This window comes from Lytechinus pictus, chromosome 10 (genome assembly GCF_037042905.1).
Source record: "Lytechinus pictus isolate F3 Inbred chromosome 10, Lp3.0, whole genome shotgun sequence".
Lineage (NCBI taxonomy): Eukaryota > Metazoa > Echinodermata > Echinoidea > Temnopleuroida > Toxopneustidae > Lytechinus > Lytechinus pictus.
The window spans coordinates 34,100,463-34,126,191 of NC_087254.1; the positions used below are offsets into that span (position 1 = coordinate 34,100,463).

The window sequence follows — 25,729 nt, forward strand, 5'->3', positions numbered from 1 at the left end:
TTTCTTCTCTCTCCATTTCCTTTTCTTTCCTTTCTTCTCTTTCATTTTCACTTCATTTTTTCCCCTAATTCTCTCTCATTATTATTTATTTAATTATTTATTGATTGATTGATTTAATTTATTCATTTATTTATTATTATTATTTTTTTTTGGGGGGGGGGGGGGGCGCAAGGTCCCCGCGCCTGCTCTGATACCCCAGAGGTCTTGACTCATGAGTTTCAATAAAACTTTCAAACTTTTCGCGCGTACAGTACCCGGTATGCCAAAGTTTCAAAAGCCCTAGCGGGATTTGTCTCTCGTTCAATTCACGCACGTGGCCGTGGCTTAAATTGCGTGGCTTTAGTCTGCTGGGCAAATCCTTCACTCAAGTTAAGGGTCTGAGTGTGCAGCCTACTCATGCCTTGTGTACTTAAGGCTCTCTCGCTCAGTATTGGAACAGCAAGTTTTGTATATGCTAGTCTTTGCGTCGAGGCACACTTGTTGATCAAAGTTTCAATCAGGGTCTGTGCCTGCAGACTAGGCCAGGCCATGCGCGATCGATGGTATGCGCAGCTAAAAAGGCCTAGTACCGTACCGGTACATAAGTCGCAAGTTAGATCTGGTGGTGATGGCCCTAAATTCTTAAAATACAACGGACAGAAGAAAGCGTTGAGGTCCACTACCTACGACAAGAATCACAAGATCCCATCGAACAAGAATAGTTGCTGATTTTTTATAGACTTTGTGGTCGAAGAATTACCAAAAGAAGCTGCATAATAAGAGTAAGAGACTGTGTCATTTGATCTGGTCCCACACGTTGATATATTCGTAAGTAGAGTCTAACTTATGCTTAGCCTTAGCCCTTAGGTTTAAATTAAAGTTCTGTTAATAAAAAATAAAAGCATTTTTTAACGATCCGAGTGACGTTAATAAAATGAGCATTTGCCTGGCCACAGCTGTGCCTGTGGTCGATCAAAGATCAATTGTAGGTTACATCAAAGCAGAACAAAAAAATAAAGTTGATGAGAGTGAGACTGAGAGTGAAAATGAAATTGAAAACTTCAAGATGTGAAGACTGAAGTCTGAATTGAAGAATGAGTCACTGCATTGCACTGTTGATCGACCATGGCTGGTCTCGTTGCTGGCTGGAGGATTGTAAGCTGTCAGTGTTGGAAGTGTTTATAAACCGAGATTATCCTCTGAACTTCAGTCTGAGTTCAGACTTTTTCACTTTTACTTTCCTTTCTTGCCTTTCATCTCCCATTTTTTCTTTCATCTTTTTTTCCCTTATACAAGGCTCGACATTAGCGGTGGCCCGGTGGCCCGGGGCCACCAGAAATTCACCTCGGGCAACCATTACTGAAAAATATTAAGTTTTGGTGGCCCGAATCGGGCAACCAATAATTTTCAGAATAGCGCAATTTTTCTCCCCATTTTGCACGCATTTATCAACTTTCTACAGTTCAAATTGCAAGCCAGTTCATCATGCGCCCTTTTTGTTGATCTACACACAAACACACACACAAAGTTGGCCTACCGCTATAGCATTAAGTAGCTTTTATCCAGCCGGCCGTGCCGGCCGTGCCGGCCGGCTGGCATGAGCTTTGCATGCTTGAAGCAGCTGTGCATTAGCAGCCTATTCAGACTCGGAGCTGCAATACGAAATGTTGCTGCTAAGAAATCTTCCACAGAACTGTGAAAATCCAAGTCAAAGTCACATTTTACACCAATGAAATGCCCTTCTACAGACCTTTTTGCTAAAATCTGGTATATCCTGATTATTTGCAAGCATTAAAAAGAGGAATCATGACCTCTCTTTTGACTCAAAAAGACCGATTTCTAAATGAAAACACATAGGTGAGTACATCACAGTCCCACGTGTGCATTTGTATGTAGGAATGTTGTTACCTGGTTTCTTTCGAAGCTGGGTCTTTTCTGGTCTTTTCTAGCCAAAAATAAACAGACAGTTACTTTCTTTCTTGTTTATAAATGACTTCTTAAACAACTCTTGAGAAAGTAAATACTGTCTTTGGGAAGGCATTTCATTAATATGAAATGTAAATTTTTCCAACATTATGGCAAATATAGGGAAGGAATTTTCTCACACCTTTTTTTTTGCCGTTATTATTTTCTTTCATTTTTTTTGACAGTGGTTAAACCATTTATACCCATTTATTCATTTTTAATGTTTTTCTTTATATTTTTCGGGCCACCAAACTTTAATATTGGGCCACCAAAAAAAATTATTTGAAGGTTTTGGTGGCCCGAACGGGCCACCACCAAAAAAAGTTAATGTGGAGCCTTGCCTTATAATACAATCCTTTCTTGCTTCAGCTTTTGTCTTTCCCTCTTGTTATTCTTTCATAGTTTTATTTTGTTTAATTGCTTTCTTTCTTTCTTCCTTTACTTTTCCTTCATTTTTTCCTTTCTTTTTTTCTTCCCTTCATTCTTTATTTCTTTCTTTCATTCCTCATTTCTTTTCTTTTTGTCATTTCTTACGATGTTAACACTTCAGGTGTTACAGTTAAGAGAAATTGTTAAAAATCAGGCGAGAAGTCTAGTATCGAGTCTAACACAGTGGCTTTCGAGGGTGGTAATTATCACACGGTATTAGAGTTTTCTACAGAGCTTATTATGAAGATCTTTCATTCTTTGATGATTTGGGGCTATTGGATGGAACGTGCAATTAGCCAATAAAGAGTCTTTATTCGCTATTAACTAACAGGAATTTCCTATTACTTTACATTGGCGAGCCACACTTTTTTTACTATACCATATTTTAACCCCAATGTAGTATGGCTTAACTTTATGTGAAAACAGTCCCATCATTTCATTTCAACATGGGGCCTGTTGCATGAAAGGGTCTTTCGTAGAACCATTCTACGTAAGAACGAGATATCGCTCAACTGTTTCACAAAGCCGATTTGGGCGATACGAAGAACGGTCCTTGGAAAGACACCTCCAGACATGTCCTACGTAGGCATGATCTTCTTTGCACACCGCCCGCCACCGTCGGCATTGAGAGAAAATGCGTTTACGGCAAGCCACACTGACATATCACCTTTAAACATTTTTTGGGGTTGCACACTGATGCATTTTATCTGGGATGGTGCCAAGCTATCTTTTATATGGGGGCTAGTTGTCATCAATTTCAGGTCGTCTTTTTGCACGGCAAGACGACCAAAAACAGATGTCATTTTAACTTCTCCGGGCTTTATGTCCGGGGATAATGTATATAGGCCCAAATATTTTTTTTAATATGTTTTCTTTTATGGTCCGTCCTATCCCCACACCATTTCCATTATTTTTTTTTTAAATATCGAAATGGGCGGCACTATCTCTCTGACCCCTCATGCTTTCTCATTATAGATAATTAAACAACATGAAAACAAATTTCTTTAAAAGAAATTATGTAAGGTAAAAAACGTGTTTATAACGTTCAGCAAAAAAAAAAACACGATACAAAACTAAAATGTTAAACATGGTAAATCATTCATTTATTTTTATTTCATTTTCATTATAATTATTCTTTTTGCTGAGATTAATTTTAATCAATGAAAATTAATTGTCGGATTTGGGCTAACTTGAGATGTACTAAAACAGTGAAACAAAACAAAAATCTGCAGTAACAAAATAGCTAATTGAATTTAAGATACAGATTAGGCATATAGCTTATGAATCCATCACAATCATTACAAATGAAGATAAGCTAGTATTATTATTATGGAAATGAGTCCATACGAAGAGGCGCATTTTAAATCGTAGGGTAGGCCCATTTCGGCCCCTACTAAAATGTTAAAGCAATAATGTAGTCTCTACTCCTCAACTTTGAATTTTTGAAATGTTGAACAAATATATTTTTTATATCCTTAAACCTTATATTCTTATATAAGCTTCCATAAATTAAGTGATCAACTTTAAAAATGACCAACGTTTACGATCATTGTAATATTTAGCATTATTTCTGTAAATAGTATTTTTTCCATTGCGGATTGCACCTTTTTCTATATGTTTTAATTGTTATTGCAAAGCACTACTTTATCCACTTGATGGACATGTTTGCAGCAATTTTCATATTTTCCTTGTCTTCGGTTACTCATCATGCAACTGAGGTATGTTTATACTCTAAACATTCACATTTGTATTTCTTGCGTTATGTCTGACAAATAAAATAAATAAATTAGATTTTTCACAGGCAGCCTCTCATATTTTCCTTTTTAGTCTCATACAATCAGACACTGTTGATTTTGTTTACTCCATTCAAACCCTATTTTTACCTCAACAGATAACATATTAACGCATAATTTCCAAAATCATCATTATATATATGTATTCTATAAAAAAGAGTATATTGAACTAATAAAATTTCGAAATTACTTAGTTAAATCAATTTTTATGTCGGACAAGGGTCTCTTTCGTTGAAATATCAATGAAAGGTGTCTCTAAAAGGACACCGTGTTCTAAATAAGGGAAATAATTAAAATTTCGATTTTATCCAGTTATGTTTGTGAATCTTGAAAGTTTGTTCTCTTTTTACCTCATAAAGTACGCTCCATACATCAATTCTACAATCAGTAATAAATAAAACATTATTTGATCCCCTTTTATTGAAATATATGATTTTATGAAAAGTCGTCATTCAGAAATAAAAGGTTCAGGTGACGATGAAGACTAAATATTTTTCCGATACTATCGGTATCAAACGATGTCGCGGACTTGAAAGACAAAATTGCCTTCGTGAAACGGAAAGCGCTGATTTGTCGCCAATCTTCCTATCTCGGAAGAATGGTCCTAGGACGTTCCTACGTATCGCTCATCTCGTCATGCAACAGGCCCCTGGACTCTACGTGGGTACATGTACATGGGTTTAGTATAGTAGATCATACATGTATCTGACAAATATAATAATTTTGGGGATGAAAAGTTGGATTCATACCAAAATATGTTTTTTCCTGTCAAATTATTGAGTGTGTTAAATTCCCAAATTAAAAAAATTGAAGTTTATTGATAGCTTGGCTAGGATGAGAAGGAGAAACAACTGTTGCTGCCTTGCTAATGTTCCTACCAACAAGAGCAAATAGGGTAAATTGCATCCTATTGTAAAGCATGTGTTAGTTGTGGTCATAGAGATGGTTGATTTGCTGATGCCAAGGTGGGGATGATGAGAGACCTCTTCGATTACATCTCTATCAATGAAGGACCGGCAGGAAGGGTGGGCACTGTGCTTTAACTTGAAGATAAGAATGGCACTAGAAGGGTTGTTATCCAGAGTAAGCCTGAGTCGAATCGATTTTAAAATCGATGTTCGATCGATGTCATCGAACGCCGGTGCAGATTTTGCAAAATCGGTGCATCGAAAAAAAAAAAAAAAATACGTCGGCCGGCCGAATTCATTTGGTTCACACAATCAGACATCAAAATAAACAGTAATATCCAACTTGACTACTACTTACTTCATTTATATTGCCCCCAAAATGAAACCGATTGTGTAATTATGATGCCTATTCACCATTAATTTGAAGTTTATTTCGATCATAGTTCGAGTCTTACTCGTCTGCCCGGCTCGTCTGCTCGTGCCGAGATAATTTATGCACGATGAATTTATGAATGGAAGTCGCCATTCATCGTGCATGCGCAGTACCCTACTGTCAATCATATCAGGAAATGGCCGGAAAATTGATGCGATCAACGTAAAGTATATCTTGCTTTTCATGAACAATATTAATATCATGACCATAGAACATGATTTAATCGTAATATTTCACAATAATTTGCATATGATAATCATTAATATGAACTTAGAGCTTGATGTGAAACGTTTGTATTTCGTTTAAATTTTCAATGGCGGACATCACATGACGATCGACTTGAGTGAGTGCACTTGTCTAAAAAAATAATTATCACGTTAGGATTGATTATCGAACATTGTCAACATGTAGAAACTCTTTTGAAGATATCACAATATCACCATATAATAATATTTTACATGACAAAACAGAGAAAAATTACGTTTGATTTTTTTCCCATCAATATGAAGCTTGTTTGTGCCCAACTTTGGGCTCTGATTTCATGAATGGAAAATATGTCAGACGTCATCGAACGCGCATGCGCATTGTGCTTCTTTTCTCGGAGCCGGAGCTCGGAGACGTCCAGAGATGGAATAAAAAATAAAAATAATGCCAGTATAATACTATTAATTCTTCCATATGAACATAACATATTTTGCTGACATCGTCAATTCTTTTAGTATGGCCATAAAATCTTATTAAATCGTAGTTATTTAACATCCAATAATAATTTATATGAATTTAGAGCTCGATCCAAGAATTCGTATTTATTTCGATCACAAACTTGCTCTTGTGTCTAAAAAAAATGGATTATCATTATCAGGATTAAATCTCGAACATCGCCAGAACTCATATTCCACAATCTTTCCTCACAATCGTTATATCAGCATTGAATACCAATTCAAATGACCATCCAGAGAAAATTACGTATTTATTCCCATCAATTTATTTGGAGCTAATTTTGGATCTAACTACCCCGCCAACTACACAATCTCAGGCAAGTTACAACGCTCTCCCCGCTGTTTGCACTTGTTAGATGGCGCTGGCAAGCACGCCTGTCGTTTCGGGAGAGTGAGTGTACGGGGTTGGTGTGTGCGAGTCTGGACTGCGAATGCTAGTTGACCGAAAATCATTCGGATCGACTCTGCGTGATTCATGTCTTTAATATTGTTTCATTTTAAACTTATATCTTATCATCTGCAAATATCATTGTTGAAGATATTTTGGGAAGAATTCTGCATTGCTCCCCGGCCTTTTTTGGGTTTTGTGATCATGGAAAATACAAACGAACTTTGCTCTGTCATTTGCTTTTGCAACGCTCACCCGGCCAGCGCAGACCGTCAGTGCACGTAGTGCATGCATAGCGCATGCATCGACAGCCGGCCGTAGCCAAAAAAAGACTTGATTTTCCCCGCCTTCAAATTTCGATGCATCGATGTTCGATCGAATTAAAGCTGTCGAACACCGGTTTTCAAAATAATCGATATGACTCAGGCTTAATCCAGAGTATTCCCAGAGAGTGGCATATTCTTCAGTGACATTCAGCATGTGTTGGAGTTCTGTTGGGGAATTAGAAAGATGGGCCACATCATTAGCAACTATTATTATGCCTGAATAGCGATTCTGAAAGGTTCAGCCAAGCCCCATGGCCTAGAGAGCCTTGATGAGGCCATCAACTGACACATTGTATAGTGTGGGAGACAGTAATTCATCCTTGTATAACTCCTTTGTTTAAGGGAATGGGGGAGCTGACAGAGCCTTTCCAGGTGACAAGGCTTGAGGCACCTTGGAAGAGGGCATTCAGAGAAGTTTGAACTGAGGTGGGGATTTCTGTGTCTTTTAAGTTTTACCGAAGAGGCTTCCATGAGAGACTGAGTTGAATGCTTTATTGCTTCAAGAAGGGCAAGATAATTAATAGTCCGGCTAGTTGGCTACCAAGTTGAGTTTGAAAGTTGAAGAGTGAGAGAAGTAAGAGCACTTTACTTTCCTGCTCGGAACCTGAATTGTAGCTCATGTGAAATATTGATAGATTTTGAGATGTTTCTTAGTATTGGGTTACAGTTCAAGTACTTGATGAGGAGTGGAGGTGGAACCTGGCTGTATTTGGGAGAAGTGTTAGGAGGACCTTTTTCTCAGAGTGGCAGGAACTAGTGGGCTGACAAGAAAATGTTGGAGAATGCATGATGCAGGAGGTCTCCTATAGGAGTTTCTATTATATTATTAGGCAAATTGAGTGAGCAAAATTGAGTGAGCAGGCAGATAGCATGGAGAAGTATCTCTGCCACCCTTGGATAACCTGCTCTCCTGTGAACCATCAGTGATCATATTTTAAAGTTGGCAAATTTTTTAGTGGATGCATTACTTGACTTGCGCTTCTTGACTAATTTGTAGAAGATAGGGGTGTGACAGGAGTGAGCACACTCGATCTCCAATCTTGTATTGAGTTTATCCTCAGCTGGATCTGAGTATGTTAATATCTGCGGGTTTGCTGACCTGTATGGGTATTATTGACTCATGGTATGTGACCATTCTTTTTTACCATATTTCTTCTTCGAGTGACTTTGCGTGAGATAGTTGAAGGGAGAGAGTAAGCATGTTCTTTTGCAAGACTGAAGGCGGAGTTGATATTTGACTATATTTCCATGGTTTGATTTTTAGTTTTCATCTGAAAGGTATCATCCTAAACTCTTATAAAAGAATACACGAAACTAGGAATTCAACCACCGATTTCTTAATTTCTAGCACATTTTCAGTGCCCGTTTGACTGTCAAATCTATGTACATATTGAATTTATCGATAGTACATTACATTTGTCACTGGTTAATCAGTCATCGAATATATAACATTTTAAAAACCTGAGGAATTAAATGTTACTAGAACATATACATGCAGACAAAAGTCAGATGAAAGGCTTACTATAAAACAGAGATAGCATAACCTCATACACAAGTAGATTCAAGCAAAATAATATGTTTTCCAGTCCTGCAGTTTTGTTAATCAATGATTGGTATGTTGCTTAGATTATCCCCTTAAATTTTTTCTACTAATAAAGCTAGAAATTCCACGATTTTATGAAAATAAGATGTGTTCATTTTTCAGATACAATGGCGAATTGTCCTGATTAAATGGATGTAACTCTCTAAATTATGGTGGTATATATTTGTAATTCGTAATTTGGTTCTGGTAGGATAGCATTCGATGGTGTAATATAGGCGAGTGTTAGCAAGCGACAAACAATATAAAAACGATGTTGATATAATTTTGATATAATATTTAATCATCCTTTCTTAAGGAAATCTAATCAAACTAAAATTGAAGGTGTATTCTTGGTCTTACAATGAAAGTGAAGTTTGACATGATTTTTTTTCTTATAAATCTAGGAACTACCTGCCAAATTAGTTTTTTAAACACATAAGTTATAATGATTTGAATATCAGGCCTTTCAAGTTTATCTTGTGCTCCTTATTTTATATCCTTCTTGAACCCATCTACAGGTTCGAGGAAAATGATTATATACTTGGTGAACTATTGAGCTTGCTTGCCTGAATGGTCAACTCATTGCTGAACAGAGTGCAAGTTTTTCTCCGCTGGAAGTACTCGTACTTTTGGCGCGTAATTATTGGAATGAATTCTCCTGCCGGCATAGAAGATATCAAGGTATGTGTATCTCATCTAGTTGATTAAAAAAAAAAGGGAATGTCTTAAAATTTTAATGAAATCAACACCATAATGATTGAAGTTGTAATTATCAGAGACTGAAATGTTAACAACCACTTTCAAGGGCAACCCGAAGACATATATGTATAATGGTGCTTTTGACAAGACAACCATGAATGTAATTGATTGGTAAAGTTCAAACTTGTAATGTTTATTTTTTTTCTTTCCTTTCTCTAATTTGCTCTGAAGCACCTTTTTCATCTTATTAAGATGAAAAGTGCACCTTACAAATTCTATGTATTATTTTTATCTCCTAATAAGCAAAGGTTCGTTACTCAAAAAAAGGAATGTCTGTGAACTACATATTTTGTCAGAATAATTTTGTTCTTATGTCTTCTTTGTAGATTCTGTATAAAAGTAAGAACTTTGTTGTAGTGGACAAGCATTATGATGTGAAGATAAACAGTAATGACCCCAAGGATGCGATCACAGTAGCTACCCAACTCGCTCGTCTTCATCCAGAGCTGGTAGATGAAAGTCTGCCTCATAGTTTCAGGTAAAAATAAGAAAGTTATATTAAAGACCTCTCAGGATCTTTGCTTGACTTGGAATTTTAACTTTCAAGTAAATGAAAATGGAAAGAATTAGAAAGTATTTTCCTTTGCTGTTTGTTTTCCTAAAACTATACGTGAAGGCCTGTTGACAAGGTGAGGGTTCATGTATCTCTCTTTTGCCCAAAATGCTTTTGGTCCCAGCCATGAGAAGTTATTGATCAATACCGTAAAATAAGTTTTACAGAGAGCTTTTAATATTTACATAATATTGACTGGTCTTGAGGTGAACATCAAATATGTCGTCGCAACAGAATCATATTGGCCAGAGTCTTTAGAAGAGGGCAATATGGTTCTTTTAAGGGCAATGTGGTTCTTTTAAGGGCAACATATTTGATGTTTACCGAAAGAAAAGCAAGTCAATATTATTTTTACCGAAGACTGTATAATGTGTAATTCAAGCTATTGTTTGGAACAATTTATAAGCCTGTTTGCTTATCACTACTTCTGATTTCAGGTTATTCACGAACTTAGCGAAGTAACCCTTAATAAGCGATTGTGACGTAAATTGTTACCTTGCAGTAGCGCATCATGCATGGCGCGCACATACACTTAATGCGTAGAAATCTACGTTGTGTTGTTTCATAAATTGGTTCCAGCCAGATTTTTCAAATACTGAAATTAGCGATAAAAATACGGCTCCTACTGCGCATTAGCAGAAATATGGCCAATATTGCCCTCAGATGTTTTGTACAGGATTCCTATGGGCAAAGCCCCATAGGAATCCTGTACAAAACATCTGAGGCAAAGCCCGGGAAGGGCAACATGGCAAATGTTTACCTTGTTGGTCTCTGATTGAAAGTAGCGAGCAAAATATGACTTTTATTTATCTGCTAAAATGCCTTGTATAGGTAATAATGTGATATATTCAATTTTGTTTCACACAATATTGACATCCAGATTATAATCCTAGTTCAATGAAATTATTTGGGAGTGGAATTTGCATGGTTTATTTCTTTATTCTTTCATTTTCTTGTCATGGTTGAGTGGTTCATTGGTGTTTTTGATGTCTCCCTTGAACAGTGGTCACCATTTAATATTTTTGTTGTAGCTGTGCACGCTAGTAATGTATTATTTGATTTGCTCAGTTGAGCTTGCATAATGTCCACTACAGTGAAAAATAGTGCATGATATTGTGGGCTCCTTTGCAGATAGACATTGAGGAGAGGATATATTGTAGACATGTATATCAGCAATTTGGAACAGGGGAGTGGTAACATGCTAATTCTATTACCTACTTCATCAATTATGGTTCGGAAACAATTTTTTTAAAAACTTTGATTTATATAGTGACTTAATTTATTGGGAAAAAGAAAATCCATGTTTTTTAGTGTGTTCAATCATGCATCTATCAAAAATTGGGAAACTGACCAGTAAGACACCATCAGAATCTTGAAAGAAAAATTGCAGATGATAGTCTTTGGAATAACTAATATGATCTGTATTTGAAATATTGTTTATTGATGGAGGTTATTTACATTCGTTCAGATTCATACACAGACTTGACTATTCTACTAGTGGAGCTCTGTGTATTGCACTCAATAAGAATGCTGCAGCCATCGCTATGAAGTATTTCAAGGACCGGAGAGTCACTAAGGAATATCTTGCACTAGTAAGAAAGATTTACAGTAGAACTAAGTGGAAATTTTGAAAGTAATCGTCACCTTCCCGCACAAAGGCCGTTAACGTCGCCTTCCTGCACAAAGGCCGTTAGCGTGCACTGCACGTCGCCTTCCCCTGGAAGGGCCGTTATCGTGCAGTGAACAATACGCGCTAACGGCCTTTGTGCGGGAAGGCGACGTAATGTTATCTAATTCATTTTTTAATGATGCACATTTATATTTCTTGTGTGAATTTTAAAATTTAATCATATTATCTGGACACTTCTAATTGCTTTAACCCTAAAATAGCGGGGGGGGGGGGGTGGTTGGGCTGACTTTTTACTTTGAAGTCATTTACAACGCCTGGGGATGCGGTTAAAAAAAATCACATAAAAAATCACATAACAGTTTGTAAGTGCATGTCATAGATGCGGGGGAATGCTGTCTCTATTGAAAAGTATTATGATCAGGGGGTCATGGGTTTGAATTAACTTTGACTCCTAATCCTGTAACATGAAATTCATGTACATGGCACTGAATTCAACCCAGGTGAGTTGAATTGGTTTTATTGTCTCACCTGCGAAGCAGAGTGAGACTATAGGCGCTGCTTTTCCTACGGCGGCGCGGCGTGAACACCAAATTTTAACCGAAGGCTAAGTTTTTGTCTCAACTGCATAGCAGAGTGAGATTATAGGCGCTGCTTTTCCGACGGCGGCGTCAACACCAAATCTTAACCAAAGGTTAAGTTTTTGAAATGACATAACTTAGAAAAAATATGGACCTAGTCCATGAAACTTAGACATAAGGTTAATCAAGTATTACTGAACATCCTGCCGGAGTTTCAAGTCATATGACTAATTTCAAAGGTCATTTAGGGTCAATGAACTTTGGCCAAGTTGGGGGCATCTGTTGAATTACCATCACAACTTTGAAAGTTTATGGATCTGATTCATGAAGAAACTTGGACATAAGAGTAATCAAGTATCACTGAACATCCTGTGTGAGTTTCAGGTCACATGATCAAGGTCAAAGGTCATTTAAAGATAAATGCCAGTTGTGGTAACGATCTCAAATGACTTTTTACAGAATCCAACATAATGACCACCCAAGTGTCTGTTTGTATGAATAAAAAATAGGTGCCAAAGGATTCTGGAAGAAATTGTTAATTGCTGAAAAATAAGCGTGGATTCGCGCACTTCCGTTGGGTCTTTATTCCAGCAATAATAATATACACTGTCTCACGTGTGCCTGTCTGTGTTGGCGATCTTCAGTGTGATCTCTTTTCAGCTTATATTTTATGATTTCACAAAGTTCAGTTTATGTAACTGTACCAGATCTAGATCCACGATGATATAGTAATAATTAACCTTAGTTTTACAGATTTTCTCAATAAATCAATGTTTTACTGCAACTACTTTCACTTAGCTTTAAGGTAAAAAAACTTTGACCAAGTTGGGGGTATTTGTTGAATTACCATCATAACTTTGAAATTTTATTGGTCTAGTTCATACAACTTGGACATAAGAGTAATCAAGTATGACTGAACATCCTGTGCGAATATCAGGTCACATGTCCAAGGTCACTGAACTTTGGCCACGTTGGGGGTATCTGTTGAATTACCATCATAACTCTGAAAGTGTATGGATCTAGGTCATAAAACTTGGACATAAGAGCAATCAAGTATCACTGAACATCTCATGCGAGTTTCAGGTCACATGACCAAAGTCAAAGGTCATTGAACCTTGGCCATTTTGGAGGTAATTATTAGATTGCTGTCATAACTTTCAAAGTTTATAGATACCGTTTATAAAATGTGGATATAGGGGTAATCAAGTATCACTGACAAGTCTATAGGTGCCGCTTTTCAGACAGCGGCGGCAGCATCGTCAACACTGATATCTTGACCAAGGTCAATAGTTTTTTAAATATCACCATAACTTAGAAAGTATATGGACCTAATTTCATGAAACTTTGACATACGGGTAACCAAGTATCACTGTTCAGGTCAGATTTCCAAGGTCAAATGTCATTCAGGGTCAATGAACTGAGACCATGTTTGGGGGATAAACATCAAAATTTTGACCAAGGTTACGTTTATATTGAAATATCATCATAACTTTGAAAGTATATGGATCGAGTTTATGAAACTTGGACATAACCGTAATCAAGTATCATTGATCACCTTGCCTGAGTTTCAACCTGTCATGTCACATGATGAAAGTCAATAGTCACTCATAGTCAAGGAAATTTGACCATATTGGATTATTTGTTGAAATGCCTTCATAAATTTGAAAGTGGATGTCGTTCATGAAACTTGGACATAAGGGTAATTGAATTTAAAGTTAATTTTTCTTTCAGTTATATGGGTGTTCATGTGAAGTCTCTTTAACTGAGGTAAAAGAATGACTTGAAGTCAGCAATAGCTCCTGTGCAACATTGGAGTAGCCAGTCTCTTCCTTTCTTTCTCCCTCCCTCTCTTTATTACCTCGATCAGTTACAGATACTGAGACTTGCTTTGCTAACATGAAGGTTCAGGAAAGAATTAAGTAGATGGAATGGGAATGTAGTATTGTGAATTACGAATGTATATTTTGAGTCTGAGAGTGAAGTGGATTTCAATTGATTAAAATATGTTTTTTATGTGAAGTTTCTTTAGCCGAGGTAAAAGACTGACTTTGATGTCAGCATTTAGCTCCTTTGCAACACGACTTTATGGGAGTAGCCAGTCTCTTCTTTTCTCTCTTTCTATTTCTCTCTCTTTATTTCCCTTAATCGCTAACAGATTCTCAAGCTTGCTTTGCTAACTTCAAGGCTCAGAAAAGAAACAATTGCATGAAAGTGGATTGTTTCCTGAATTCCGAACATATAAATGTAGTTTAGTCTGAGAGTGAAGTGGATTTTGTGAAGTATCTTTAACTGAGGTAAAAGACTGACTTTGAAATCAGCAATAGCTCCTATGCTATTTGACTTATTGGAGTAGAGTCTCTTCCTTTCTTTCCCCTTTCCTGTTTTTTTCTCTCTATATCTCTTTATTACCTCGATCAGTTACAGATGCTGAGAATAGCTTTGCTAACTCAAAGGTTCAGGAAAGAAATAAATGCATGGTGGTTGATTGTTTCATAAATTAGAAACATACCTTTTTTTCCAAGAGTGACGTGCATTTTAACTCATAAAATCATGTATTTTATATGTGAAGTATCCTTAATTGAGGTAAAAGACTGACTTGAAGTCAGCAATAGCTCCATGCAATGTGACTTATTGGAGTAGCCAGTCTCTTTTCATTCTCTCCTTTTCTCTCTCTTTATTACCGTGATCGGTTAAAGATACTGAGTATAGCTTTGCTAACCGAAAGGTTTAGGACAGAAATAAGTACATGGAAGTTGATTGTTTCTTGAATTACAAACATATGTTTAAGTCTAAAAGAGTGAAATTGATTTTAACTATAAAATCATGTATTTCATATGTGAATTATCTTTAACTGAGGTAAAAGACTGACTTTGAAGTCAGCAATAGCTCCTATGCAATGTGACTTATTGGAGTAGCCAGTCTCTTCATTTCTTTCTCTCATTTTCTCTCTGTTTCTCTTTCTTTATTACCTCGATCGGTTACAGATACTGAGCAAAGCTTTAAACATAAAGGTTAAGAAAAGAAATCAGTACATGTACATGGAAGTAAATTTTTGTTCTGTGAATTGCAAATTATATATTTTTAGTATACAGAGTGAAGTGGCTCTTAAATCTTAAAATCATGTATTTCATATGTGAAGTATCTTTAACTGAGGTAAAAGACTGACTTGAAGTCAGCAATAGCTCCTATGCAATGTGACTTTAATTGGAGTAGCCAGTCTCTTCCTTTCTTTTTCTCTCTCTTTATTACCTCGATCGGTTACAGATACTGAGAAAAGCTTTGAACATAAAGTTTCAGGAAAGAAATGAGTACATGTACATGGAAACAGAATTTTGTTTTGTGAATTGAATATGTATATATTTGGTCTAAGAATGAAGTGGATCTCGTAAAATTATGTTTTCATGTGAAGTATCTTTAGCTGAGGTAAGAGACTGACTTTGAAGTCAGCAATAGCTCCTATGCAATGTGACTTTAATATTTGAGTGGCCATTCTCTTCCTTTCTTTCACTCTTTTCTCTTTATTACCTCGATCAGTTACAGATACTGAGAATAGTTTTGCTAATATAAAGATTCAGGAAAGAAATAAGTACATGGAAATGGAATTTTGTTTTGGGAATTATGAACATATATTTTTTGTCTGAGAGTGAAGTGGATTTTAACTCAAAAGTCATTATATTATGCTTTTCTTATGTGAAGTATTTTTCACTGTGGTAAAAGACTGACTTTGAAGTCAGCGATAGCTGTTATGCAACATCGGAGTAGCCAGTCTCTTCCTTTCTTTCTCTCTCTGTTTTTCTTTCTTTATTACCTCGATCAGTTACAGATACTGAGAAAAGCTTTAAACATTAAGGTTCAGGAAAGATGCAAGTACATGTACATGGAAACAGAATTTTGTTTTGTGAATTGCAAATGTATACAAAGTGGGTTTTAACTCTTAAAAGTAGGTATTTCATATTTGTGAAGTATCTTTAACTCAGGTAAAAGACTGACTTTGAAATCAGCAATAGCTCCTATGCTATTTGACTTATTGGAGTAGAGTCTCTTCCTTTCTTTCCCCTTCCCTGTTTTTTTCTCTCTATATCTCTTTATTACCTCGATCAGTTACAGATGCTGAGAATAGCTTTGCTAACTCAAAGGTTCAGGAAAGAAATAAATGCATGGTGGTTGATTGTTTCATAAATTAGAAACATACCTTTTTTTCCAAGAGTGACGTGCATTTTAACTCATAAAATCATGTATTTTATATGTGAAGTATCCTTAATTGGGGTAAAAGACTGACTTGAAGTCAGCAATAGCTCCATGCAATGTGACTTATTGGAGTAGCCAGTCTCTTTTCATTCTCTCCTTTTCTCTCTCTTTATTACCGTGATCGGTTAAAGATACTGAGTATAGCTTTGCTAACCGAAAGGTTTAGGACAGAAATAAGTACATGGAAGTTGATTGTTTCTTGAATTACAAACATATGTTTAAGTCTAAAAGAGTGAAATTGATTTTAACTATAAAATCATGTATTTCATATGTGAATTATCTTTAACTGAGGTAAAAGACTGACTTTGAAGTCAGTAATAGCTCCTATGCAATGTGACTTATTGGAGTAGCCAGTCTCTTCATTTCTTTCTCTCATTTTCTCTCTGTTTCTCTTTCTTTATTACCTCGATCGGTTACAGATACTGAGCAAAGCTTTAAACATAAAGGTTAAGAAAAGAAATCAGTACATGTACATGGAAATAAATTTTTGTTCTGTGAATTGCAAATTATATATTTTTAGTATACAGAGTGAAGTGGCTCTTAAATCTTAAAATCATGTATTTCATATGTGAAGTATCTTTAACTGAGGTAAAAGACTGACTTTGAAGTCAGCAATAGCTCCTATGCAATGTGACTTATTGGAGTAGCCAGTCATTTCCTTTCTTTCTCCTTCCCTCTCTTTTCTCTCTTTTTATTACCTCGATCAGTAACCGATACAGAAGTTAGGTTTGCTACAAACTTAAAAGTTCAGGAAAGAAATAAATGCATGGTGGTTGATTGTTTCATAAATTAGAAACATACCTTTTTTTCCAAGAGTGACGTGCATTTTAACTCATAAAATCATGTATTTTATATGTGAAGTATCCTTAATTGAGGTAAAAGACTGACTTGAAGTCAGCAATAGCTCCATGCAATGTGACTTATTGGAGTAGCCAGTCTCTTTTCATTCTCTCCCTTTCTCTCTCTTTATTACCGTGATCGGTTGAAGATACTGAGTATAGCTTTGCTAACCGAAAGGTTTAGGACAGAAATAAGTACATGGAAGTTGATTGTTTCTTGAATTACAAACATATGTTTAAGTCTAAAAGAGTGAAATTGATTTTAACTCATAAAATCATGTATTTCATATGTGAAATATCTTTAACTGAGGTAAAAGACTGACTTTGAAGTCAGCAATAGCTCCTATGCAATGTGACTTATTGGAGTAGCCAGTCTCTTCATTTCTTTCTCTCATTTTCTCTCTGTTTCTCTTTCTTTATTACCTCGATCGGTTACAGATACTGAGCAAAGCTTTAAACATAAAGGTTAAGAAAAGAAATCAGTACATGTACATGGAAATAAATTTTTGTTCTGTGAATTGCAAATTATATATTTTTAGTATACAGAGTGAAGTGGCTCTTAAAACTTAAAATCATGTATTTCATATGTGAAGTATCTTTAACTGAGGTAAAAGACTGACTTGAAGTCAGCAATAGCATCTATGCAATGTGACTTTAATTGGAGTAGCCAGTCTCTTCCTTTCTTTTTCTCTCTCTTTATTACCTCGATCGGTTACAGATACTGAGAAAAGCTTTGAACATAAAGTTTCAGGAAAGAAATGAGTACATGTACATGGAAACAGAATTTTGTTTTGTGAATTGAATATGTATATATTTAGTCTAAGAATGAAGTGGATCTCGTAAAATTATGTTTTCATGTGAAGTATCTTTAGCTGAGGTAAGAGACTGACTTTGAAGTCAGCAATAGCTCCTATGCAATGTGACTTTAATATTTGAGTGGCCATTCTCTTCCTTTCTTTCACTCTTTTCTCTTTATTACCTCGATCAGTTACAGATACTGAGAATAGTTTTGCTAATATAAAGATTCAGGAAAGAAATAAGTACATGGAAATGGAATTTTGTTTTGGGAATTATGAACATATATTTTTTGTCTGAGAGTGAAGTGGATTTTAACTCAAAAGTCATTATATTATGCTTTTCATATGTGAAGTATTTTTCACTGTGGTAAAAGACTGACTTTGAAGTCAGCGATAGCTGTTATGCAACATCGGAGTAGCCAGTCTCTTCCTTTCTTTCTCTCTCTGTTTTTCTTTCTTTATTACCTCGATCAGTTACAGATACTGAGAAAAGCTTTAAACATTAAGGTTCAGGAAAGATGCAAGTACATGTACATGGAAACAGAATTTTGTTTTGTGAATTGCAAATGTATACGAAGTGGGTTTTAACTCTTAAAAGTAGGTATTTCATATTTGTGAAGTATCTTTAACTGAGGTAAAAGACTGACTTGAAGTCAGCAATAGCTCCTATGCAATGTGACTTATTGGAGTAGCCAGTCTCTTCTTTCTTTCTCTCTTTATCTCTCTTTATTTTCCAGATCGGTTACAGATACTGATATAAGCTTTTATTACATAAAGATTCAGGAAAGAAATAAGTACATGGAAATGGAATATTGTTTCTTAAATTACCAACATATATTTTAGTCTTAGAGTGAAGGGGACTTTAACTCAGGAAATTATGTTTTCATGTGAAGTATCTTTAACTGAGGTAAAAGACTGACTTTGAAGTCAGCAATAGCTCCTATGCAATGTGACTTATTGGAGTAGCCAGTCATTTCCTTTCTTTCTCCTTCCCTCTCTTTTCTCTCTTTTTATTACCTCGATCAGTAACCGATACAGAAGTTAGGTTTGCTACAAACTTAAAAGTTCAGGAAAGAAATAAATGCATGGTGGTTGATTGTTTCATAAATTAGAAACATACCTTTTTTTCCAAGAGTGACGTGCATTTTAACTCATAAAATCATGTATTTTATATGTGAAGTATCCTTAATTGAGGTAAAAGACTGACTTGAAGTCAGCAATAGCTCCATGCAATGTGACTTATTGGAGTAGCCAGTCTCTTTTCATTCTCTCCCTTTCTCTCTCTTTATTACCGTGATCGGTTGAAGATACTGAGTATAGCTTTGCTAACCGAAAGGTTTAGGACAGAAATAAGTACATGGAAGTTGATTGTTTCTTGAATTACAAACATATGTTTAAGTCTAAAAGAGTGAAATTGATTTTAACTCATAAAATCATGTATTTCATATGTGAATTATCTTTAACTGAGGTAAAAGACTGACTTTGAAGTCAGCAATAGCTCCTATGCAATGTGACTTATTGGAGTAGCCAGTCTCTTCATTTCTTTCTCTCATTTTCTCTCTGTTTCTCTTTCTTTATTACCTCGATCGGTTACAGATACTGAGCAAAGCTTTAAACATAAAGGTTAAGAAAAGAAATCAGTACATGTACATGGAAATAAATTTTTGTTCTGTAAATTGCAAATTATATATTTTTAGTATCCAGAGTGAAGTGGCTCTTAAATCTTAAAATCATGTATTTCATATGTGAAGTATCTTTAACTGAGGTAAAAGACTGACTTGAAGTCAGCAATAGCTCCTATGCAATGTGACTTTAATTGGAGTAGCCAGTCTCTTCCTTTCTTTTTCTCTCTCTTTATTACCTCGATCGGTTACAGATACTGAGCAAAGCTTTAAACATAAAGGTTAAGAAAAGAAATCAGTACATGTACATGGAAATAAATTTTTGTTCTGTGAATTGCAAATTATATATTTTTAGTATACAGAGTGAATTGGCTCTTAAATCTTAAAATCATGTATTTCATATGTGAAGTATCTTTAACTGAGGTAAAAGACTGACTTGAAGTCAGCAATAGCTCCTATGCAATGTGACTTTAATTGGAGTAGCCAGTCTCTTCCTTTCTTTTTCTCTCTCTTTATTACCTCGATCGGTTACAGATACTGAGAAAAGCTTTGAACATAAAGTTTCAGGAAAGAAATGAGTACATGTACATGGAAACAGAATTTTGTTTTGTGAATTGAATATGTATATATTTAGTCTAAGAATGAAGTGGATCTCGTAAAATTATGTTTTCATGTGAAGTATCTTTAGCTGAGGTAAGAGACTGACTTTGAAGTCAGCAATAGCTCCTATGCAATGTGGCTTTAATATTTGAGTGGCCATTCTCTTCCTTTCTTTCACTCTTTTCTCTTTATTACCTCGATCAGTTACAGATACTGAGAATAGTTTTGCTAATATAAAGATTCAGGAAAGAAATAAGAACATGGAAATGGAATTTCGTTTTGGGAATTATGAACATATATTTTTTGTCTGAGAGTGAAGTGGATTTTAACTCAAAAGTCATTATATTATGCTTTTCTTATGTGAAGTATTTTTCACTGTGGTAAAAGACTGACTTTGAAGTCAGCGATAGCTGTTATGCAACATCGGAGTAGCCAGTCTCTTCCTTTCCTTCTCTCTCTGTTTTTCTTTCTTTATTACCTCGATCAGTTACAGATACTGAGAAAAGCTTTAAACATTAAGGTTCAGGAAAGATGCAAGTACATGTACATGGAAACAGAATTTTGTTTTGTGAATTGCAAATGTATACGAAGTGGGTTTTAACTCTTAAAAGTAGGTATTTCATATTTGTGAAGTATCTTTAACTGAGGTAAAAGACTGACTTTGAAATCAGCAATAGCTCCTATGCTATTTGACTTATTGGAGTAGAGTCTCTTCCTTTCTTTCCCCTTCCCTGTTTTTTTCTCTCTATATCTCTTTATTACCTCAATCAGTTACAGATACTGAGAATAGTTTTGCTAATATAAAGATTCAGGAAAGAAATAAGTACATGGAAATGGAATTTTGTTTTGGGAATTATGAACATATATTTTTTGTCTGAGAGTGAAGTGGATTTTAACTCAAAAGTCATTATATTATGCTTTTCTTATGTGAAGTATTTTTCACTGTGGTAAAAGACTGACTTTGAAGTCAGCGATAGCTGTTATGCAACATCGGAGTAGCCAGTCTCTTCCTTTCTTTCTCTCTCTGTTTTTCTTTCTTTATTACCTCGATCAGTTACAGATACTGAGAAAAGCTTTAAACATTAAGGTTCAGGAAAGATGCAAGTACATGTACATGGAAACAGAATTTTGTTTTGTGAATTGCAAATGTATACGAAGTGGGTTTTAACTCTTAAAAGTAGGTATTTCATATTTGTGAAGTATCTTTAACTGAGGTAAAAGACTGACTTTGAAATCAGCAATAGCTCCTATGCTATTTGACTTATTGGAGTAGAGTCTCTTCCTTTCTTTCCCCTTCCCTGTTTATTTCTCTCTATATCTCTTTATTACCTCGATCAGTTACAGATGCTGAGAATAGCTTTGCTAACTCAAAGGTTCAGGAAAGAAATAAATGCATGGTGGTTGATTGTTTCATAAATTAGAAACATACCTTTTTTTCCAAGAGTGACGTGCATTTTAACTCATAAAATCATGTATTTTATATGTGAAGTATCCTTAATTGAGGTAAAAGACTGACTTGAAGTCAGCAATAGCTCCATGCAATGTGACTTATTGGAGTAGCCAGTCTCTTCCTTTCTTTTTCTCTCTCTTTATTACCTCGATCAGTTACAGATACTGAGAAAAGCTTTGAACATAAAGTTTCAGGAAAGAAATGAGTACATGTACATGGAAACAGAATTTTGTTTTGTGAATTGAATATGTATATATTTAGTCTAAGAATGAAGTGGATCTCGTAAAATTATGTTTTCATGTGAAGTATCTTTAGCTGAGGTAAGAGACTGACTTTGAAGTCAGCAATAGCTCTCCTATGCAATGTGGCTTTCATATTTGAGTGGCCATTCTCTTCCTTTCTTTCACTCTTTTCTCTTTATTACCTCGATCAGTTACAGATACTGAGAATAGTTTTGCTAATATAAAGATTCAGGAAAGAAATAAGAACATGGAAATGGAATTTTGTTTTGGGAATTATGAACATATATTTTTTGTCTGAAAGTGAAGTGGATTTTAACTCAAAAGTCATTATATTATGCTTTTCATATGTGAAGTATTTTTCATTGTGGTAAAAGACTGACTTTGAAGTCAGCGATAGCTGTTATGCAACATCGGAGTAGCCAGTCTCTTCCTTTCTTTCTCTCTCTGTTTTTCTTTCTTTATTACCTCGATCAGTTACAGATACTGAGCAAAGCTTTAAACATAAAGGTTAAGAAAAGAAATAAGTACATGTACATGGAAATAATTTTTTGTTTTGTGAATTGCAAATTATATATTTTTAGTATAAAGAGTGAAGTGGCTCTTAAATCTTAAAATCATGTATTTCATATGTGAAGTATCTTTAACTGAGGTAAAAGACTGACTTTGAAGTCAGCAATAGCTCCTATGCAATGTGACTTATTGGAGTAGCCAGTCTCTTCATTTATTTCTCTCTTTTTCTCTCTGTTTCCTCTTTCTTTAATTACCTCGATCGGTTACAGATACTGAGAAAAGCTTTGCTAACTCAAAGGTTCAGTAAAGAAGTACATGGAATCGGAATATTGTTGTGTGAATTCTGAACGCATATTTTTAGTCTAAGAGTGAATTTGATTTTAACTAATTAAATTGTTAAGTGTCGTTAACTGAGGTAAAAGACTGACTTTGAAATCAGCATTTAGCTCCTATGCAATGTGACTTATTGGAGTAGCTAGTCTCTTCCTTTCTTTCTCCTTCCCTCTCTTTTTCTCACTCTTTATTACCTCGTTCAGTTACAGATACTGAGAAAAGCTTTGCTAAGTCAAAGGTTCAGGAAAGAAATAAACATGGAAATGATTTTGTTTTGTGAATTCCGAACATATATTTTGGGTCTGAGAGTGAAGTGGGTTTTAACTCATAAAATTATGTATTTCATATTTGTGAAGATCTTTAAATGAGGTAAAAGACAGACTTGAAGTCAGCAATAGCTCCTATGCAATGTGACTTATTGGAGTAGCCAGTCTCTTCCATTCTTTCTCTCTCTTTTATGACCTCGCTCAATATATACTGAGAAGGTTCAGGAAATAAATAAGTATGTGGAAACGGAATGTTATTTTTTGAATTGGAAATTATGTATATATTTATTCTAAGAGAAGTGGATTTTAACTCATAAAATAATGTATTTCATATTTGTGAAGTATCTTTAACTGAGGTAATAGACTGACTTTGAAGTCAGCAATAGCTCCTATGTGACATGACTTATTTGAGAAGCCAGTCTCTTTTCTTTCTCTTTCTTTTACTTCTATTTCTCTCTCTTTACTACCTCAATCGGTTACAGATACTGAGAATAGCTTTGCTATAACATAAAGGTTCAAGAAAGATATAAGTAGATGGAATTGGAACGTAGTATCGTGAATTACGAACATATAATTTTAGTCTGAGAGTTAAGTGGATTTTAACTCATTAAATCATGTTTTTATGTTAAGTTTCTTTAGCTGAGGTAAAAGACTGACTAGAAGTCAGCATTTAGCTCCTTTGCAACTTGACTTTATGGAAGTAGCCAGTCTCTTCCTTTCTTTCTTTTTCTCCTTTATTTCTATTTCTTTCTCTTTATTACCTTGATTGGTTACAGATACTGAAGTTAGGTTGGAATTGGAATGTAGTATTGCGAGTTGCGAACATATATCTTTAGTCTTGAGAGGGTTTTAACTCGTAGATTTATTCATTTCAAATATGTGAAGTTTCTTTAGCCGAGGTAAAAGACTGACTTTGATGTCAGCATTTAGCTCCTTTGCAACATGACTTTATGGGAGTAATCCAGTCTCCCTTTTTCTTTCTTTATTTCTTTCTGTTTCTTTTCTATTTATCTCTCTTTATTACCTTTAATCGGTTACAGATTCTCAAGTTTGCTTTGCTAACTTCAAAGCTTAGAAAGGAAACAATTGCATGGAAGTGGATTGTTTCCTGAATTCCAAACATAAATGTATTTTAGTCTGCAAGTGAAGTGGATTTTATGAAGTATCTTTAACTGAGGTTAAAGACTGACTTTGAAGTCAGCAAGAGCTCCTATGCAATGTGACTTATTGGAGTACAGTCTCTTTAACTTCTTTTCCCCTTCCCTGTCTTTTTCTCTCTATATATCTTTATTGCCTTGATCATTTACGAATGCTGAGAATATCTTTGCTAAATCTAAAGGTTCAGGAAATAAGTACATGGAATCGGAATATTGTTGTGTGAGTTTTGAACGCATATTTTTAGTCTGAGTGTGAAGTGGATTTTAACTCATAAAATTATGTATTTCATATTTGTGAATCTTTAACTGAGGTAAGAGACTGACTTTGAAGTCAGCAATAGCTCCTATGCAATGTGACTTATTGGAGTGGCCAGTCTCTTCCTTTCTTTCTCTCTTTTTCTCTCTATTCCTCTCTCTTTATTAACCTTTATTGGTTACAGATACTGAGAAAAGCTTTGCTAACTCGAAGGTTCAGGAAAGAAATAAGTACATGGAAATGATTTTGTTTTGTGAATTCCAAACATATAAATGTATTTTAGTCTGCAAGTGAAGGGGATTTTAACTCATAAAATTATGTTTTTCTTATTTGTGAAGTATCTTTAACTGAGGTAAAAGACTGACTTTGAAGTCAGCAATAGCTCCTATGCAATGTGACTTATTGGAGTAGCCAGTCTCTTCATTTCTTTCTCTTTCTTTTACTTCTATCTCTCTCTTTATTACCTCGATCACTTACAGATATTACTGAGAAGGTTCAGGAAAAAATGAGTATGTGGAAACGGAATGTTGTTTGAATTGCAAATTATGTATATTTTTAGTCTAAGAATGAAGTGGATCTTAAATCGTAAAATTATGTTTTCATGTGAAGTATCTGTAACTGAGGTAAAAGACTGATTTGAAGTCAGCAATAGCTCCTAGGCAATGTGACTTATTGGAGTAGCCATTCTCTTCCTTTCTTTATCTCCTTTTCTCTCTCTTTATTACCTCAATCGGTTACAGATGCTGAAAAAGCTTTGATAACATGAAGGTTCAGGAAAGAAATAAATACATGGAAACGGAATGTTGTTCTGCAAATTGTAAATGTATATTTTTAGTCTAATTTTAGTTGATCTTAACTTTAAAAATTGTGTTTTTTGTGAAGTATCTTTAACTGAGGTAAGAGACTGACTTTGAAATCAGCAATACCTCAAAGGTATAACAAGACATACAGCCAGTTTCTTCCTTTATCTTTATCTCCCTTTATTACCTTGATCGGTTACAGATACTGAAGTTTGCTTTGCTAAAGGTTCAGGAAAGAAATAGATTAATGGAATTTGAACGTTGTAACAAGACTGTATACGCCTGTTTTCCAATGGCGGCGGCGACAAGTGAGGTGGAGTCATCAATATTGAAATCTTAACCAAGATTAAGTTCTTGAAATATCATAACTTAGAAAGAACAAGGAGTTTTGTAGGCCTAATGAAACATGGACATAAGGGTACTTGAGTATCACTGACCATCTTGCCTGAGTTTTAGGCCAAAGGCCATAGGTCATTTAGGGTCAATGAATTTAATAGGACCATGTTGGGGGAATCAAAATTGAAATCTTACCCAAGGTTAAGTTTTTGAAATGTCATCATATTAATA

The 25,729-nt window shown here is 35.1% G+C and overlaps 1 protein-coding gene across 1 annotated transcript; it reads left to right on the plus strand.

Moving 5' to 3' along the window:
• The first annotated feature begins 509 nt into the window (after nt 1–509).
• Nucleotides 510–25,526, plus strand: LOC129270586 (RNA pseudouridylate synthase domain-containing protein 1-like). The gene is made up of 5 exons (XM_064105916.1): nt 510–807; nt 9,041–9,203; nt 9,608–9,759; nt 11,303–11,426; nt 25,365–25,526. Exons 2-5 carry the CDS (start codon nt 9,093–9,095, stop codon nt 25,500–25,502), a joined length of 525 nt encoding a protein of 174 aa, XP_063961986.1. The 5' UTR covers nt 510–807; nt 9,041–9,092; the 3' UTR covers nt 25,503–25,526.
• The last annotated feature ends 203 nt before the right edge of the window (nt 25,527–25,729 follow it).

Coding starts and splice junctions, on each gene's coding strand:
- LOC129270586 (XM_064105916.1), top strand. CDS start 9,093: ATGGTCAACTCATTGCTGAACAGAGTGCAAGTTTTTCTCCGCTGGAAG. Junction 9,204..9,607: donor CCGGCATAGAAGATATCAAG/GTATGTGTATCT, acceptor TCTTCTTTGTAG/ATTCTGTATAAAAGTAAGAA. Junction 9,760..11,302: donor AGTCTGCCTCATAGTTTCAG/GTAAAAATAAGA, acceptor ACATTCGTTCAG/ATTCATACACAGACTTGACT.